The sequence below is a fragment of the Neolamprologus multifasciatus genome, chromosome 20, assembly GCF_963576455.1.
Source record: "Neolamprologus multifasciatus chromosome 20, fNeoMul1.2, whole genome shotgun sequence".
Classification (NCBI taxonomy): Eukaryota; Metazoa; Chordata; class Actinopteri; order Cichliformes; family Cichlidae; genus Neolamprologus; species Neolamprologus multifasciatus.
Genome location: NC_140458.1, coordinates 33,142,732 through 33,162,195, shown reverse-complemented (window position 1 = coordinate 33,162,195; position 19,464 = coordinate 33,142,732). Strand labels below are relative to the sequence as shown.

The following is a 19,464-nucleotide window of genomic DNA, read 5'->3' as shown; positions in this document are numbered from 1 at the left end:
GAATGAATAATGAATTATGATATGTGTGCTTTCAATAAAATACGATACTTCACATTTTCAAATAAATGTTGATTTAAAAGTTGAAGTAAGTTTTCATCTTCCACTTAAAACAACAGTGGACACAAGGGCATAAAGATCCTTCTCCAGACTGATGTACGGTGCACAGTTCACGAAAAAGGCTTTCAGTGAAACAAAAATTCTAATATAAGTTTAATAAAAAATAAAAAATAGAAAAAACATGTCAGCTGCTTCCTTCTTTGTCTAAATTTCCACAAACTGCTTCAGGTGAATATCTGCGATAGTGGCTGCCCGTCCAAGGTGTACCACCATCTAAAGAGGTTGGAAGGTTTTGTTTTGTTCACTGTCCAACTGCTGCTACAGCAGCGAAACAGAGCATCATGAAGCAAAGTAATGCAAACAGTTCTTAAAACCATCGCCCTTAAACCGTACTGCGATAGTGACTGTCTTTGCTTTTTAATTTCTTTTTTAAGACAAGATGAGATTTATATATTTAAAATATATCTTGCTGAAGACACCATGCCTTTGAGCACAGTGACTAATGGGTCATTATTCACTGAGACTGGGGCAGCTCCAAGATTTGTGCACCTGGCCTTTTATTTCTGCTACACTTTGAATATTACATCTCAAAAGGGTTTTTAGTATTACACATGTCATTTTTATGCTTTCTTCACGAAAATTGTCTCGGAGAATGGCACGGATACTTTATTGCTCTGAAGAATAATACATAAATGGTAGATTACAGTGGAATTACCAAACCATTATGACAAAGTAATCAAAGCCCTCTATAAACCCAGCCATGGGGGGCCACAAGCCAGTGCTGGTCCAAAGCCCGGATAAATGAAGAGGGTTGTGGCAGGAAAGCATCTGACATAAAAATCATTGCCAAATCAAGAATGAGATTCCCATACTGGATTGGTTGGAGCCTTGGTTAACAATGACACTGAAAACTGTGCTAATGTTGGCTTAAGACAAAAGAAGGAGAGAAGGGGAAGTGTGTTTGGAAGGTGGGCTATTTTGTAGAAGGAAAAGACAAAGACCACAGAAAAGATTAATGAATGCAGTGAAGGAGTGGACACAATAAGATGCTAGAGATGCGGTGATTATGGAAGCAGCCCGAAGAAGAAGAATCAAAACCCTCTATGACTGTTTACATTGTTCAGAGATATAATGTGCACCATCTTACTGTGCACAGCTTTAAAATAACGTTTTTGTTTTGTTTGTTTGTTTGTTTGTTTGTTTTACATTAATTACATCTAAAGCACATTCAACCATTTTGGCCAACATACTTGTCAGGCCATTAAAGGCGATCAGGACAGTAAAAGACAAAGAAACTGGCTTTAAAACTCACAAAAAACAAATTATGGCTTATTATCTGGCAGAAAAACTAGAAAGATAAGCAACAAACTATTATTAGATCATCATTTCTTTAAGAAATCATTAACTCACAAAATTAGTTGGTTATAAAGCTGCTGGAGTAGCTTTAGGTAGATGAAAAAATTGCAATATTGAATTGATAGTGTTGATAGTGTCTACTCTATCAAAATAAAGTACATCCTGTCCCTTACATTTCATCATCAATAATCTGGGCCTCAAAACTGAAGTTGTCGGCCCCCACCGACAACTTCAGATAGACAGCAATCCGTGACATATTATACTGTGTCATTATTTAACAAAACTATACCAACATGCAGAAGCACTGTGTGAAAAACACAGATGAACTCAGTACCTTGTAGATCACGGCTGGTAGAAATGACTTGAAGTTTACTGTCAGATGTTTTTCAGTCTCTCGCATAGTTACAGATGAATTTATGCCCCTTTTTACAATACTGCTTCAGTTCATTGAGGTTTGTGGTTTAAGCTTGCCCAAAATTGGGTCATGCAACAGAACAATGAGTCCAAGCACAGCAGCACATCTACAACATGGCTGGGAAAGAGAAAAAAAAGATAATCAAGATGCTTTAGTGGCTCTGTCAAAATCCAGACTTCAACCAAAGTGAAATTCTGTAGTGCAGCTGCATGTTGCATGACTGAATTTTGGCAAGACGTTAGCCGTCAGGCGGACAGATTTGCATTTTGGTATACCATGAACTCCCCCATTGTTGCCTTATTGAGTGTAAGGTGTGCAGGTCGTGTGGTTGCAAAATAAAAGCACCTCAACAACCATGCTTGAAAGTTGGTATGAGACGTTTGTGCTAATATGCTATATTTGGTTTTCTCCCAACATTGTGCTTTTGGCCATTTTGGCCAAACCTCTCCACTTTGGTCTCTCCGGCCCAAAAGACATTGTTCTCGAAGTCTTGTGGTTTATTCAGGTGTAATTTTGCAAACCTCCGTATTTTTCTAATTGTACTGTCGTGAACATTTAACCTGCAAATAGAGTCTGAGTAGCAGTTGGGGTTTCTGCAATTTATCTGAGCATTGCATCATATGACTTTGAGGTGAAGTTGCTGGAACGGCCATTCCTGGGAAGATTGTTAACTGTCTTGGGTAAGTAAACTTTAGTAAGTAAGTAAGTAAACTTTATTTATTAAGCGCTTTTCACAGACAGACAATCACAAAGCGCTGTACACAAATATTAAAATAAACAGTAAAATCAATAAACATTATATACAATGTAAAAGATCAAATGTAAATAATGTAAAAATATAAAATATGTAGATCAACAAAAGGCTTGTTTGAACAGAAGAGTTTTTAACTGTTTTTTAAAAGAATCCACAGAGTCAAGCAAACGTAATTGTAGTGGTAAACTGTTCCACAGCCTTGGTGCAACAGACTGAAAGGCTCCGCCCCCTTTTGTCTTCAGTAGTGTACGGGGAACAACTAAGAGACTCTGAGTCTGTGAGCGGAGATGACGAGCAGCAGTGTATTTTATAAGAAGCTTGGATAAGTAATCTGGAGCCTGGCCATTTAGTGCTCTGTATGTTAAAACAAGAATTTTAAAGTGAATTCTAAACTCTATTGGGAGCCAATGTAAAGAATATAAGATGGGAGTAATGTGAACACGCTTGGTAGAGCGAGTTAGTAGTCTGGCTGCTGCGTTTTGTATAGCTTGGAGGCGAGAAAGAGATGATTTATCCAAGCTAGTAAACAGGGAATTACAGTAGTCTAAGCGTGATGACACAAAAGCATGAATGAGTTTTTCCAATTCAGCTGAGGAAACCATATGTCGTAGTTTAGATATGTTTCTTAAATGAAAGAAACAGGAACGAGACAAAGATTTTACATGAGAGTCAAGGCCCAGAGAAGAGTCAAATATTACACCGAGATTTCGAATATTTGACTTGACTTGGGTGTTTTCCACTTGTGAATAATCTTTCACACTGTAGAATAATGAACTTTAGATTGTTTGAAAATGGTCTTATAACCCCTCCTAGGCTGATGGGAAGCAACAGTTGCTTAAGATCATTGCTGACACCTTGCATCCTTAGAACTGTGTAAACAAACACGTGAATGCTCCACACCAGAAAAATCCCCAAACTTCTGCTTTTACAGAGGCGCTCACATTTAAAGGTGATCAATTTGTCAAGTGCATTTATTAACAGCACCTAGCTGCTACTTACACTTTTAATTCTTATGGAAACAGTAATAGTGTGCTTACTTTTTCACACACTACCTTAACTTTTGTTAAATAAATAATGACATAGTGTAATATGAGATATTTTGTTGTTTATATGACAATGTTTTTACCCAATTTTAAGACCTGCTAAGAACCAGATTACTTTTGTTAAAGTCTAATACACAAAAAAAAAAATGAGTGTACATTCAGTAAAAACTTCATGCAGCAATCCCTCCTTGGAATCAGCTGTTCATAGTCTACCACTCCTTAATAAGCTGGAGTGAATGAAGGACTGTACTTTCACCAGTGACCTATACCCTTCAGCAGAATGCATGAGGCATGCAAAATGTACCATTACTGATTCACATAGCTCCCCTTTCAAATATTAACTACCTAACTTCACTGCTTCTGTCACACGCATTCAGAAGCTGCAGGCATTGTTATTCTACCCGTTATCATCAGTGTCATCTGTGGCTCCGTCCTGACTGTGTTGTCCTCTTCTTTCCATCCACTGGCTTTTGTTCTATTTGTGTTTTTTCTGGCAGCTGCCAAGCCTGATACTGGCTATACTGCCTCTCTCCTCTCCTGTTCAAGTACAACTGCTTGAAGCAGCTCCCAAAGTGACATCAGCTAGCCACTGATTACATCCTCCGATGGCCTTCTGTCAGTTTTCATGTGATTTTCTGTGAGCTTAAGTGCTTTAGTTTACAAAGAAAGCCACTAGAAGTAAAACACAGAAGTAGCAGGTGCATATGACACCCTCTATTCCCATGGGCCTAAAAAGCTGTGCTTCACTATGATTCATAGCCGAGGACAATGCTAGAAAGTCATCTATCGAGCAAGCTGTGACGCTAGATGCTTTGGTTTCCACCACTGTATCTCGGCCATTTCTTGTCGGTTTTGTAGTAAGATAGGCGTCACTACATTCACTCCTTCAAAAAAAAAAATTGCTCATATTTTAACTTTGTGTATGAGTCTTTTGTGTGTATTGTAGCATGACGGGAGGAGTACTTTGTGTGAAGACTCCATTTCTATCCAACGTTTGCTAACATGAGCAAAGCATTTGCAGTGAACCTCTCCTAAGAGGTGGTTTGCGCCCCGTTAATCGCACTGTACCAAAATTGGCTGCAAATTGATGGCACTCAAACAATCATTCTTAATGAAGCGAGCAAGTGAAATTAAGTGGGGGCTGCATTAGGAAGGTCAATCAGCATAAAAAATAATCTACCAAATCAAACATGTAGAGCTGCCTAGTGACACCTTGTGAATAAAGGAGTAGCTTTTATTCCCTTATTCACTTTTATGTTTTTGTTTTTTTACTGGAAGGTCAATTTTGCCTGTAGAACACTTTCTACTTTAAGGATTTACAGCTATATGCTATATTCATCGCTTGATGAAGGCATATAAAATAAGAATGAAGCTTTCCAGTCTAAAACCCTGCATTATTTGTAATGACCAGCAGGAGGGAGAATCCACTGCATGGAAGCTTGTTTACACCAGTGAGGGAAAAAGAAACATTCTGATTGGCAGAGCTAAGTTTAACTTTAATGTTATCTCAAAATGTTGAGATAACTCCAAATTTTAAGTTATATTCTCACAATTCTGATTTAGTAAGTTGAGATTTTAAGTTAGTATCACAAATTTTTGACTTATCCATGGCAATTGTTTTTCAATTGAACAAACAAGCTTCTATAGGTCACATATGAAGGGACCCGAGATTTATTTTACTAGACTGCTATACAGTTTCTATATAGTTTCAAGTTATTTTTTACTCACTAACTCAAACTTGTAAGAAAATAACTTGAAATTTTAAAAAAAAACCCTCAAATAACTGCCGCCAATATACCCAGTGCATTGGTTGCTTCGTGCATGGCCGGTAACATTATCACAGAGTCACTTCTATTTATGCCGTTACAGCACAGGTAACCACGGTACTCTCCTGAATGATACATGTAGCCACTCAGACAACACCTCCACATCAGTACTGATATAGGAGCAGAAGAAGTCAAAACCAGAAGTAAAGAAAATTGCAGTTGAAGTTTTTGTTCAACCTTGAGACCTCAGAATTAGGGAGACATTCGGGTGGGGGGGGGGGGGAGGGGGGGAGTATACATATATATATACACAAAACTTGAATTTTACAGTGTTTATTTATCGGATAAAATAAAGTTAAATGTCACCGTTATTATTGTCCGCTCTTCGCGGTCTAAGTGGGCCAGGTCCCACCAGGTAGACTGGAAGTGAGCAACTGTGAAATGGGATGGTCTAGCCTTCAGAGTTACGTCATGAGCTCTCTCGTTGGAGTGAAACTCTGCCGTCTGCTCCTTGCTATCTAAAATATAACCGGACGCTGGCGTAAATTCTCGACCATCTCACAGTTTTGTTTAATCCGTTTTCTGTTTTATTCAGCTGTGTGAAAAGCCCTGGAGGAACCCTCCTGAGGGATTAATAAAGTTTTATTTAATCTAATCTAATCTAATCTAATCTAATCTAATCTAATAACTTTAATCTCAGACAAACCGATTTACTCACGAACAATTAAAACACTGACAAAAGCCAAACAATAACATGTTTAAGTTATTTAAGTGACTTACATATCATGTTTAGCCTGAGTAGCGAAAGACCGCAGGGGTTTGAAAACGATGTGCCGGGAGTTCGCTGTTCTCGCCGGCTCAGATATTTGGAGTTTACACAGCTACATTCTCGCCAGAAAATATGTTAAAAGTTTATTTTGCGACCCAGGAAGAGTAATAAGAGTAATATTAAAACTAAGTAGCTCCAGTAGTAGTAGTGGTTTTACAATTTTGTTGTCCAGGTGGAAAATCGGGAGAAATTCGGGAGAATGGTGGCTCCGGGAGATTTTCGGGAAGGGTACTGAAATTCTGGATTCTCCGGGAAAAATCAGGAGGGTTGGCATGTATGGCAGTGACAACAGCACAGCGTACCATGTAAAAAAAAAAGGCGCATGACCTACAGAAATGGCAGCTACCGACAGCAGACGTGAGACCAACTTAGTCCAGTGCCAGCACCACACAGAGGGTGTAAAATGGCCCTTAAATACACGATGGGCCATGTCCATCTTTTATATACAGTCTATGGTTGTGCCAGAAATGGTCAGCTACTACTACGACGTGTGAACTCAAAGCAGTAATTGATGTAAAGTTTAAAGTGACAGTGAAAGCACTGGTTTGCACCTTGAGCAGCTCGCCCAGTTACAACAATCATTTCGTTTTCATAGTGACCCAGTTATTCTATTACTGTAGAACTCAAGGAAGCCTGCTTTCATCGAGTTGTAAAACTCATAAAAGTATGAAGTGTCCTCGCTCGCCATCAGGTAGGACGACATTATTCAGGTGGTGGAGCTCTTTCACTGCTCTGGTTCCATGAGTACACTCTTTCTAGAATAATCTCCGGCGGCTTCGATCTGCCGAACACAGTGCTCACGATCCAAATACCGGACGTCACGAGAGAACGTGAAAAACACGCGATATTTTCAGAGACACCAGTGCATATGTTGTAAACCCGAGTTAACTGTTTAGTTGTCAGTAGTCATTTTTGCCGGGCACTACTGCCAGACAACAGTGTGAATACCGTGGTTCTTCGAGGGAGCTTAAATTGCTAAAACAGTGAATATGTAAGTCTTGATTTACCGTGTTTACCTGGTAACTAACTAGCTACTTGTTAGTGCGGATCACCCACCTCATACTAGCTAAGTGAGCTAGCACACGAGTTAGCCTCAGCAGTTCAGCCGTACTTAACACTGTTGCCGAGACAAAAAGGCACAGCTCTTCGTTAACGCCACAGGCTACAACTTTCCATCAACCTACTGTATTTTTGCACAATCCTGTCTCAAACTCCTAAACGTGAGCTTGCATTGTTTATGGACCTGACAACAGCTCAGTCATCGTTAGCTAGCATGCTAATGTCAACGAACATGACAAGGGTAATGCTAAGAGTGGAAAAGCATGGTGTCACGCTCCGGGTAATTCACTTTAAGCTAACATAAGCTAACACGAGCTTTCACTTTAAATGTGATCGCAAGACATTCTTCTCTTAACCCCGTGATACAATGGCCTCAGTGTGGTTCACATCTAACAATGGCGGATTATGGTAGTATTACCCGAAACCTTTCAAGTGCGATAATCTAATTGTACCTCCGATATAAATATATATCTCAACAAGTGCATAGTTTGGCTTAAAAGATATTGTAAACTTTTTATTGGCGAACAAGTATTAGTATAGGACGAATAAAGAGGGCGTTTGGGAGGCCTATGTGCTAATCTCAATGAATGAGTTACGCCTTTCTCAATTCCACAGTGTGTGGGTACTGCACCCTATACACGTGGGCCATGATCTTATAATGCCCACACTAGGCAGTGGAAATATGAGATCAGAGAGATGCATTGGTTGTTTTGGATTGTCTTAATGTTCATTTTTCATTTTTGTTCTTGGTGTATAGGCAGCCTGCAGCAGCCAAGTGGTATGACAGACGAGAGTCTGTCTTTATAGAGTTTTGCATGGAGGACAGTAAAGATGTGCAAGTAATCTTTGACAAGTCAAAATTCACTTTCAGGTAATTTGCATTGTTAGCATATTAAATGATGACATTGTTAAAACCTTGTTTGCTAAAAGTGTCTTTAAAAAAAAAGTCTTTCATTTCATCTTACAGCTGTGTCAGTGGAACAGATGATATCAAACACCAGAATGCAGTGGAGCTTTTTGGGGAGATTGACCCTAAAGTAAGTTTTTAACTTGTGCAGACAGTTCAGGTTGGACCCTGCGTTTCATTGTTAGAAACCTTCACCAGTTTCTCCTTCTGATATACAGGAATCCAAACACAGACGCACTGACAGGTCTGTGTTGTGTTGTTTACGAAAAGCAGAGCCTGGGAAGTCATGGCCAAGACTTACCAAAGACAAGGCAAAGGTAACTCAGCAGTATAACATTTACAAAAACTCAGAATGCATCAAAATCTCATAGTATACATCATTACCTTGTTGTTAACATTGTCTGTTACATTGACCCTCAAAGAGGTAAGATCAGGGTTTAAGTTGAAAGGTGGAGCATGTAATTTTTTTAATTTTATTTTTTTAAATGGAAGTAGGTATAAGTGGTTGACATTTTTGGGAGAATCAGGTTGTTCATCTTTCATTCAATAAAAAGAATTAAGAAAAAGGAAGTAGACAGGGGTTCGTCTCCATCAGGTTGCACTTTTATTAAGTATTTTACAACTTGCAACTTACTGTTTAAAAAATAAAATAAAATAAAATAAAATGACTCCACAGTTTCATCTGTCCTATGAAGGACTGTAGTATAAACCGTAAGCTCTCTGTTGCACAAACAGTTTGAAACCATTTCCACATTACCCCCAGCATTGTTCTGTTTAAAAAAAAATGCCTAAGTAAATATCAAAATTATAAAGTGACTGAATTTTAAACTTTGCCTAACCAAAACATTTTAATCTACTTGCTTTTAGTGCAACTGGCTAAGTGTGGATTTCAATAATTGGAAAGACTGGGAAGATGACTCAGATGAGGACTTGTCAAGTTTTGATAAATTCTCAGAGGTAAGCATGTCAAACATGCACAGTCTGCTCATTGTTTGATTATGTTCGGTTAAACTAACATGTTGATTTGTGTCCTGCACCTTCCTCCAGATGATGAATAGCATGGGTGGGGATGATCTACCAGATTTAGATGGAGCAGATGAGGAGGTATAATATTTGTTTGTTTTTTTATATAACTATAGTACAGCTGTAATTTGGCATTTAAATTTTATATAACAGGTGTTACACATAATTTTAATTGTTTTTCCTTTTTTTGCAGCATGAGTCTGCAGACAGCGATGATGAAAGTACGTAGCGATCTGAAAGGGCTCTGTTGTGATTTATAATCTGTAGTCACTAGATCACACGAGTCCCAAATGCCTGGCAGTGCGGAAAAAGTGTCAAAACAGATGATTAATTATGGAATAATTTGAGTAAGAAATTACGCGTGTGGGGGAAAAAGTCACAAGTTATGAGATTTTATTTAATAGAATACATTTTTATTTATTCAATGTTTTTGTTTTTATACAACAGGGACAATACATGTTAAGATTGCTGCGTTTAAACAAAATGCAACTAATGCAATGTACATAAGATTTTCAGCCACAGCTAATTTGCAGACCTTGTCCCTGGTTACGCTTTTTTTCAAACAGCTAGAAAACAGCAATGATAAGAGAATTAACAGCAACCATGATAAATAAATCCCATAATTCATAGCACTAACACACATTTGGTATATCAGAAATTGTTTATTAGTTTCTTTAACAATCCACTTTATCCAAAAAGCCCATGGACTTTTTTTGTAATGACCATAGCCATAAAAATCAAATTTCATACTTAGATCATGTTTTTAACTTTCTCTTTCAGAAATGCCTGATCTTGAGTAGTTGAATATGGATGCCACCTCAGTAGTTAACAAAGTGAGTTCTAAGTTTGTTGAAGAGGGAGACTAGGCATGAGTTGGCATCCACGTTGAAGAAGAACCTAATCTCGACGCAGTTTCCAAAGCGACACCCCTGAAGGGAGTGGCAGGGAGTGACTGTTGGATGGAGACATGCACAGAAATCCATAGCAACATACAGTGCTGTGCTTTGCTGTTTTGTTTTGCATGGACAATTCTGTTCAAATGAAAATGTTATTGTTCATTGACTTAAATGATGATGTTATGGGATGTACTGATGTCTTACAACTTCTCTCCGTCTCTTCTTTTTTTCCTTTTTTTGCCGATGTCAGGTTATGTATTAAACGTTGTGATTTCTAATGAAAAGAAAAAAAAACCTCAAAAATGCCTATTTTCCAAAAAAGTAGATTTTTTAATAACAGATTTTCCCCTTTAATGTTTGTATTGTAAATTGCACATATTTTCTTTGTTAATTTAAGAGGCAGGAGTTCTGCTTGTAATGGGTTTTTCAAATGTATGCCAACATCTACGAATATTTAACAATAACTTTTTTTAAAAATATGTTTCAGCATTTAAAATAAACATGCTTGTGCAACTTAACAGCTCGTGTTGAGGTTATGGTAGTGGAGTGCTGCTGTTGTTCCACGTAGTCATGCCTTAGCAAAGATGAGTTTCTTTATGCTGTTATATGAATCATCAAAATTAATTTTTTTTACAGATATTCCGAGGTGACGGCAGAGATGTGTAGTTAACAAAGTCACACAAATGGTTTAATCCCGTATAGATTATAAATGTTTATCATATACAACAGAACTATGATTGGAGGTTTGTTTGATTCAACATGTGTTGAATTCTTTCTTTGTCTTATATTGTGGGAGTTTGGCTATTAATTTCTAATAAACTTTACTGGTCACTGTAATTGTTCTCTTGCCCATAGTGGCCATAGTCTTGCCTTCCTAACAGTTCCATTGTAAATGATGGAAGACTGCACTAATATGCAAGTTCAGCTTCATTAATATTGAGACTTTTGCCGTGTGAGTCAGCATATTATAAAGCTTTCCTTTTAAGAACAAAGTTCTCAATAGGTTTTGTTTTTGCTGGAGCGATGGCAAAGCTCGAAGAATTGTATCAAGTTACTCCAATTTGCTCTTCAAAAGTATTTTCACGCAGAACAAAGACTGCAAACATACCATAGTTCTTAAATTGAGCTTCATAAGGAAGGGGTCTTTTAAGGGTCAGTGCTAAGAGATTTGCAGCAATTAAAAGTCCATGTGGATCTGTAAGTACTGCATTAAAAAGAACTCTGAAAAATTTTTATATCCCATGATCCAATTTCTAAAATGAGAATGTGAAATAATGGATTAATCACTTCATAGTGTCAGGCTTTTCACAGAACTGCACTCAACTTTTCTCTAGCCTTTAAAAGGGAAATTCAGGGGCTTTCCATTGTCTTTGTTTACTAGAAGGAACTACCCAAAGGTCACAAGTACTGTAGCTCACCTCGGTGAAGTTCGTGGGCTAGATAAACTATTGCTATAAGGTAATAGTTTGTTGATGAAAGATGTCAGTGATGATCCCAACTTCTCATAACAAAAGCCTCATATATATATATATATATATATATATATATATATATATAAAAGACATAACTTCAAGGAAGTTGGCCCATTTTTTATATGAGCAGCTTCAAAAGTTTATGTTGTGTTTGCAGTTACCGATCCGTGTCCTGTATTCTGCAGTTCACATTTTCACCACTGTGTGGCGAGTATATTCCAGAGCTTCTAATCTAATGTGAGATGTTTAGGTGCTGCATGTTAGGTGTGCGTCAGCAGTCTGGACCCAGAGCACAGGAAAACACAATGCAAGCACCTTTTCAACACCCTCCCCAGTAAAACTGAACTGTGGGCTTAAACCCACAATAGGTGGCTTAGGGAGTCACGAAAAGGCCATAATACTACTCTCAATAGAGATGCCCCAACTGGACCAAAGTCATAAAGTGTCAGAATTTTTTAAAAAAAGAAGAAGAAGATAAACACTATTTAACACAGAGTTGTTTTATTTAAAAGTTGTCTGTTCCATCATATTAAACAGGCAACTTCAAAGGTGACCTGCTGTAGAAAATTAATGTTTCTACCAATTATATTTGTATATAACCTTTACATCGAGCAAAAACAACCCTGGAACAAACATATAGTCACTCTGGGCTGCGGAAAAGTGAACTCAGATTCAACATCGAGGTTAATGCAAACAGATCATAGAAACTAGCAGAAACTGTTACTGCCAGCGTTTTGTTTAAATGGCTGAAAGGAGAAAATCAGTGAGCTCAGCATAATCCTTTCAAAGCACTGCAGCCGTCCCTTTGGCTGTCCTGGTCAGCATGATGCTCCAGTGCAGATGCTCAATGCCAGGCCTGCTCTCCCCTCTTCCTCTCCAACCGTGGATTTTCCACCGCTTTATCTGACCTGAGCCTCCAAACTATTCCAGCCCACACAATGTAAAACTCTGCCTAATCAGTTCTGTTGCCATCAGCCCAATTTGTACCAATCCAGAGAACAAATGGAGAAATTGAGAAATTCCTCGTACCTCTGATTAGTCAATGTGAACTGCTGATGCTACTTTAACTGGATGAAATAAAAAGAAAATAGTTTAAAATCATTAAAATAAATTCACACAGTATTAATATTATCCTCAGTGCTTGGAGAAATATCTGGATTGCTGGAAAATCAAACAAGTTAGTGCAGTTAGTTCACTGCACTAACAGGTTCTTCCCACCACTTGCTCACTGCTCTTGTTTTTTGGTTCAAGACCACTGCAGTTTCTCAGGGGGGGTTCAGAGTCAGCGATGGGTTACTGATCGGTGTTTTATTGCCAGCTTTTTTGGTTGAATGCTTCAGCCAGGCTGTTGGAGGTACATAGGTGCTCTCATTCTCCTGCAATGAACCCAAAGTTGTAGCTGAAGCCCTAAAAAGCTGGAAAACCACATGGAAATGTAAGAAGTCCAAACTGTAAATGCTTGCCAACCATGATTTTTGTTCTCTGGCCCACTTTGATTAGTTCATGGCTTTTTAGGTTTGTGTTTTTCTTTTACAATAAGCTGAGGGTAATCAAGGCAAGAAAAGGGTTAAATTGCTTTGTTTTGATTTGCGGTATTGTGCAGTGACCCCTCCCCTGGACTGTGTGGCACTGCCTTGGACCTGGGGTGTTATAAAAAGGCCCCCAAGCTCCCCCTGCTCTGGTAAAGAGGCTGAATGTCTGCAGCACATGCTTACCGTTTGTCTATCCATGTTCTTCTACTAACAACCAGCGGGGTTGGCATATAGATGCGCAGAGACTGGCGTACTGCTCCACTCAGGAGCTCTCTATGACAGAAAGCAGAACAGCAGATTATTTGCAGTTGCACGAGAGTTGCAAGTTAGTAAGGTGTAAATTTTGTCGCTATTAGATTGAGAGAGGTCTTTTTTTCGGTTTAAGAGCAAATTTTGCTCTTTGTTTTTTAGTGTCAAACTCAGTCTCCTGTGGAGAAACAGCTTCTCCTTTTAGTTGATTAGTTGTTGACTTTTCATCCCTCCACTCAGAAGTTGCTTTTTGACCTTTCGCCACCATGTGGGAGTTCAGGTCCATGTCTTTCTGGCGGGCGGTGTTTGCTGAGTTCTATGGCACAATGTTCTTCGTGTTCTTCGGGCTGGGGGCGGCTCTTCGCTGGACCACCGGGCCCCATAATGTTCTTCATGTTGCCTTTTGCTTTGGTTTGGCGGCCGCCACCTTCATCCAGTCTATTGGCCACATCAGTGGAGGACACATCAACCCAGCCGTTACCTTTGCCTACCTGATTGGCTCTCAGATGTCCCTGTTCCGTGCTTTCTTCTACATCATCGCCCAGTGTCTCGGAGCGCTGGCTGGTGCTGCTGTGCTCTACGGGGTCACACCCAACAACATGCGGGGAAACTTGGCACTGAACACGGTAAGATTGCCGTCACCTGCTGTTACCTATCATTTTCCCATACTGGGAAAGGAACTATAAATTAAAATACTTTACTACTAGGTGCACTCTTTCTTGAGTCAAAAGATGAGCGTGGATGGATGTATTGAAAGCTAAATGTCTGTTTCAATTTCAAACAGTGTTTGTCTTGACTTTGAATGTATGCACGTCTCAGTTCAGTCCATCCCTCTGTCTTTCCCTCTGCAGCTGCAGCCAGGCATCAGCTTGGGCATGGCCACCACAATTGAGATTTTCCTCACCCTCCAGCTTGTCGTCTGCATCTTTGCTGTGACAGATGAGAGACGCAACGGACGCCTGGGCTCTGCTGCTTTGGCCATTGGCTTCTCTGTGCTCATGGGGCATCTTCTTGGGGTAAAAACCAACCCGGGGTCTATAAATTTGAAAATACACTCCGAGTTCATACAACGATATCCTATTAAGCTAAACAAGCATCTTTACAGTCCTAATCCCGACTTGTCTTTCTTTCTCTTCCCTAGATGTACTACACTGGTGCAGGAATGAACCCTGCAAGGTCCTTTGCTCCAGCTGTTCTGGTCAGGAATTTTGTCAACCATTGGGTAAGATAACCGTATCTGCAAAATCACTTCACACCATAGCATGAACATGACATCCTCAGACTAAACAACGCTGTCTGCTCTCTGTCATATCTGTAAACAACAGGTGTACTGGGTGGGTCCTATGATTGGTGGTGCCATGGGTGCCTTGCTGTATGACTTCATGCTGTTCCCTCGTTTCCGTGGCCTCTCCGAGAGGCTCGCCACACTGAAGGGCGCCCGAACCCCAGAGGCTGACGGCCAACAGGAGACCAGGGGAGAACCCATCGAGCTCAAGACACAGGCCCTATAAGCCCGGAGTTAGAAGATTGGCTTTTCTGAACCCCCTCCTCCCGCCCACCTCATCCCTCACCTGTCACGCCTCCCTCTGCACCCTCAGTCCTGATCCATCCTCAGCCCACACACTATTTTTGCACACATACCTCCTCCCTGTCTCAACACATGCTACTATAGATCCCAAACGTTTTGTTTTCCTTTTTTTGAATCTAGAACTGGACTTCCTGATTTACAGTAAAGGGGCACCCACAGCCCCGGTCATCCTTTCTGATTTTACCACTACCCATCCTACATTTTCTTCTTCTCCCCTTGGATCACAGGACAAAGATGGAGGGTTGGAAGAAGACTTGCCACTGACAGAAGCACCCTGTGCCCTGTGGTGTGGGGAGTCAGTCACTCCTGGCTGACCAGGTGGCTATATACTGCTCAGGACAGGGGCTGCTATTGCTGTCTTTCCTTTGCTTCCCTTTCTCTTTCTTTTCTATTTTTCCCCTCCTTCCTATTTTGTAGTCTGCTAGGAGTGACGCTACAATAGAGCAGTGGACTTCTGAATGCTTTTATTTCCCCGTTTTGATCCAGTGTGATCTCGCCCTTTGTTTGTTTTGTTCCATGAACTTTGGATAAATTACACGTAGTTATTGTCCTTCACTAGTATTTATTTGGCTTATGTGCAAGTGCATGCGTGATGAGGAGTGAGAGAACGACAGTGTGCTTGCGTGTCTGTGTGCATGTGTATGCTTGTGTGTTTGTTTTAACTGATCATTCCTTTGTTTGTGTTTTGAGTTTTCTTTTCATCTATTTTGCCAGCTTTTTTAGAGAAAGACGCTCCCTTTTTATTCTCGCTAAAACCACAAAAGTCCAATACACCAATTCAATCAATTCCATGTTTAGAGTGGTCCTATTGTTTTTTAATAGCAGTTGAAGATCATTAATGCATTTGAATCCAGTCAGATTCAGGCAGTTCCAGGTTTGTGTCTCATCTAGTGAAGCACACGCACTCACATTCATATTTGTATTAAAATAAACAACAAAAACACCCAGTGAAGTTATTTGAACTTAGTTATATAGTTAGAGTTATAATTGCAAATCCCTAAATTGTATTATTGCACCCATATATGCTAACCATTGTTTGTTTTTCTTAATTATTTCATTTCAGTGGGAAATCCGCTGGTTTACATAACCTCCACCATATCCCAAAACAGCTTCCTGAGAATTTGTTTTGGATGGTGACTTCCTGAGTTCATTTTTTTCTCCAAGCTTTAAAGCAGCGCTTACCAGATATTCATGTACAAGTGTGTAAAACTGGTTTGCTTTTACCTTTACGTGCCTGCCATGGTAAAACAAAGAGAGCGAACCTGACAGGAACAAGCATTTTCTCTTTGGACTGTGCCGTTTGACATGACTGAAGGGTCGTTCTACATCAGCTTGAGGTTAGAAATGAAAGAGTGCATGAGGTGTGACGGCTTCTTGCTGGTGTTAGCAAACACCTGGTGACTGGGTGGCTCTCAAAGAGTGAGATCACTTCACTGGACAAGGCCCTCGGATATTTTGGGGGAAGAGACTGAACTCTTTAGTGTGCTTGTACAGGGCGGTGGATGTACACCTTTATTTTCATACAGTCTACACATGAGAGAATGAACTTTGAAGTTGAATTGGCCTGATGTCCCCTCTCTCTTCCATCCCTCCTTCACTCACCCTACCTCCTCCCTTTGTTCACCAGGCAGCCACTCTGTTCCTCTGTCATGAGGGAACATCTTCAGCTGCTGGGATGGAGGGAAGGGGACAAGGTACCGAGATAAGTTAGCATTTTACAAATTTCACCAGAGCAGTCACTGAACCAGATATGTAAGCTGATTCTCTTTCTGCTTCCTCTACATAATCTTTGTGTGTGTGTGTGTGATTTCCCTGGCAGTGGTTGAGTAGAAATTACATTTTAATGGCCTGTTGAAACTAGAACTTGTTTTCTAATGGGGGGAAAAAAGCTTTGTGATGTACAGTGTATAGTGTTGTTTTTTTTTTAATTTCATGACTGTTGAAACTGGACAGACAGGAAATATAATACGCTAGCTATGCAATGTCTCCCATTTGGCTAATGGATTATGGAAGCGACGCTGGTTATGTTATACAGCAATATGGTTTAATTCAATAGACAGCCTTTGTGGTAACAGGCATACCTTCCCAATCAAAATGCCATTGATTATTTTTATATTTCAAAAAAAATCTGAAATTATTAAGTTTCCAACTCCTGTTTTGTCTCCTTTCTTTTAGAGTAAGTGTAATAAAAAATACAGGCTTTAGATATATGCTTTCAGTCAGCATAGAACAATAAAGCAATTCTTATATTTATACAGCAATCGTCATATAGTTAATAACACACTTCTCACTCCCAAACGAATCATTTCCATAAACAAATCAGACGAGATTGTTTCCCCCGAAAGCTGTAATTCATCTGTCCGCAGCTGCTTGTACTGAAGAATATTTTCCACTGTGCAGTGATAACTCATGGATCTTGACTTAAGGGAGAAATGACCAATTTCTTGTAAATAAATTCAAACAAATGTTTTTGACTATTTACAGAAAAAGTGAAATTTTATTTGTCTCCACAGTGAAAGACTATAAGGATTGTAGTAGTATCCCCAGGGTGATATAAACAAAAGTCACTCCACAAGATATGAAAGGTTAAGTATACATATAACATCTGTTCTCAACATCCAACACACACTGTTATGTGATAACATGCACAGCACTGGCAGTGACGATAGGTAGTGCTAAACTTGTTGTAAAAACATCTTTTATGGGAATGACTGGTTTGGGTTAACATTCAATGCATATAAAAACAGCCATAATAAAATAAAAATTAAATTAAATTAAAGCTCGGACAAGTGAGAAAACACCATAATGTGTCAGAATTACCGTTAGCTCCATGGGCGTTTGTACAACAGCACAATGTTTGTAGTTTTGCATCTGTACTCCACCCCAGGGGTTTCTAAACCTGACAACCAACGTGTGATTGAAGTGCAGATTTTCAGCTTTAATTCAAAGACTTTATCAAAAGTATTGCATTAAATGATCAGGAATTACAGACTTTTATAGACTATTCCATGGCAAACCCTCTGCTCTCATCCAAAATGCTGCAAAACAGTTTAAAATAGTGTTTCACATTGCAAAGGGACCCAAAGCAAACTGCTAAAGCAACCCAAGAGTTTGTAAAGGCAAAGAAAATAGGCTAAACTTCAATGGCCAAGTCAACCACCTGATGTCAGCCCAGTACAGCACGATTTTCCTTTAAGTGCAGAAATTTTAGTTTATCTAGTTATTTTAAAGCCTCTAAAATGTCAGTACTTTCCCGAACTGTTAATGCAATATTTTTGTTACACCCCTCCATTTGAAGCTATAAGTCTGCACTTCAATCACAACTTGAATATGTGATTTAAAAATCCACCGTGGTGGTGTACAGAGGCAAAACTACAAAGATTCTATCATTGTCCAAACATCTATGGATTTAACTGTCTGTTTTCCTGAACTGCTTACTTAATAACATTATTGTTGTGCTTGAAAATAAAGGGAAATAAGGGGAAATCGGTTTGAAAATATATTTTTACTTTGACTCTTTTTTGGTATTTTTTTTAGTATGCTTGGGCCATCAAAATGAGAACTTGAAAAAACATGCACAGTGGCACAAAGTTAGTTGAAAACAATAAAACTAGAACTACTAAGTATCAGCTGACATTAAACAAGAAATTGTTTGATATAACAGAAAACACAAAATTGAATTTTTAATTCAACATACAGTAGATCTAATATAAACTTTGCCCGTCACCCCTCATAACTTCTGACATGTTGTGACAGTCTCACAGTCACCACTGCCAGAAAAGGTGTTTATTCCTTAATGAGTATTTACCATGCATTATATGCAGAGACTGAATGAATAATATACTGCGAGAAAAGTGAAAACACAAAGGGTTACATACAATGTATGACTAAAATAGACCAACATGCAATATACTCCAAACACTAATAAAACAAAGTCCCCTGGTGTCTTAAAGTCCACTGACCAGCAATGTCATGAGCCATTGCCCTTTTTATACCCGCTGTCACACTTATGGCCACTGTTGGAAAAATGCTATAGTCTGTACAGTAATCCAAATCTTTTCCTAAATACAAGCAAAGGCACACACACACACACACACACACACACACACACAAAACAGAAGAGAAAAGAAAAGCAAAAAGAACAGACATTAACAGATCTGCCACTAGGCAAGAAACATACAAGTTCTTGTTGACATGCACACAAAGGCACAGATGGCTGCAAAAAAAGCATTTTTGTTCTGGTTTGTTCTCAGTTTTACTTTGGATTTAAACTGATTTTCTCCTGTCGTGTAACACTTTCTTAACATGTTGAGTCCCAGACAAATCAAGTTTGTCTCAAAAGCTTCACTGGTCGTAGTCCAAACTTTAGATGTTGAGAGTCAAGGAAGAGAATCTGCTCAAATGGTGGCACGTTTGTTACATGACACAAGTCTGGCTTCAATCTTTAGCCGGCTTCTTCTTTGCACAGCCCACAGGAAGACTCTAGATTAATCAAAAAAGTTCAAATCTGGTAGCCTA

At 39.2% G+C, this 19,464-nt stretch overlaps 3 protein-coding genes across 4 annotated transcripts in view; 2 read left to right on the top strand and 1 right to left on the bottom strand.

Annotated features, from left to right (window-relative positions):
* Positions 1-7,046: 7,046 nt before the first annotated feature.
* On the top strand, positions 7,047-10,942 carry ptges3a (prostaglandin E synthase 3a (cytosolic)). Its single transcript, XM_085146515.1, has 8 exons — positions 7,047-7,211; positions 8,037-8,150; positions 8,247-8,316; positions 8,405-8,503; positions 9,054-9,143; positions 9,234-9,290; positions 9,403-9,430; positions 9,990-10,942. Coding segments are annotated over exons 1-8 (480 nt in total). The 5' UTR covers positions 7,047-7,209; the 3' UTR covers positions 10,010-10,942.
* Positions 10,943-11,658: 716 nt separating this feature from the next.
* On the top strand, positions 11,659-19,044 carry mipa (major intrinsic protein of lens fiber a). The gene is made up of 4 exons (XM_085146514.1): positions 11,659-13,984; positions 14,210-14,374; positions 14,500-14,580; positions 14,684-19,044. Exons 1-4 carry the CDS (start codon positions 13,625-13,627, stop codon positions 14,867-14,869), a joined length of 792 nt encoding a protein of 263 aa, XP_085002640.1. The 5' UTR covers positions 11,659-13,624; the 3' UTR covers positions 14,870-19,044.
* The window catches only part of stat6 (signal transducer and activator of transcription 6, interleukin-4 induced), a 26,148-nt gene continuing 23,543 nt past the window's right edge, over positions 16,860-19,464 (bottom strand). For both annotated transcript variants that reach the window (XM_085146504.1, XM_085146505.1), the window contains exon 22: positions 16,860-19,461. In XM_085146504.1, coding sequence (XP_085002630.1) covers positions 19,434-19,461 — 28 coding nt within the window. In that variant the 3' untranslated portion in view covers positions 16,860-19,433. The remainder of the gene's footprint in view (positions 19,462-19,464) is intronic.

Coding starts and splice junctions, on each gene's coding strand:
- ptges3a (XM_085146515.1), top strand. Junction 8,504..9,053: donor TTACCAAAGACAAGGCAAAG/GTAACTCAGCAG, acceptor ACTTGCTTTTAG/TGCAACTGGCTAAGTGTGGA. Junction 9,431..9,989: donor TGCAGACAGCGATGATGAAA/GTACGTAGCGAT, acceptor TTTCTCTTTCAG/AAATGCCTGATCTTGAGTAG.
- mipa (XM_085146514.1), top strand. CDS start 13,625: ATGTGGGAGTTCAGGTCCATGTCTTTCTGGCGGGCGGTGTTTGCTGAG. Junction 14,375..14,499: donor TCATGGGGCATCTTCTTGGG/GTAAAAACCAAC, acceptor TCTCTTCCCTAG/ATGTACTACACTGGTGCAGG. Junction 14,581..14,683: donor GGAATTTTGTCAACCATTGG/GTAAGATAACCG, acceptor TGTAAACAACAG/GTGTACTGGGTGGGTCCTAT.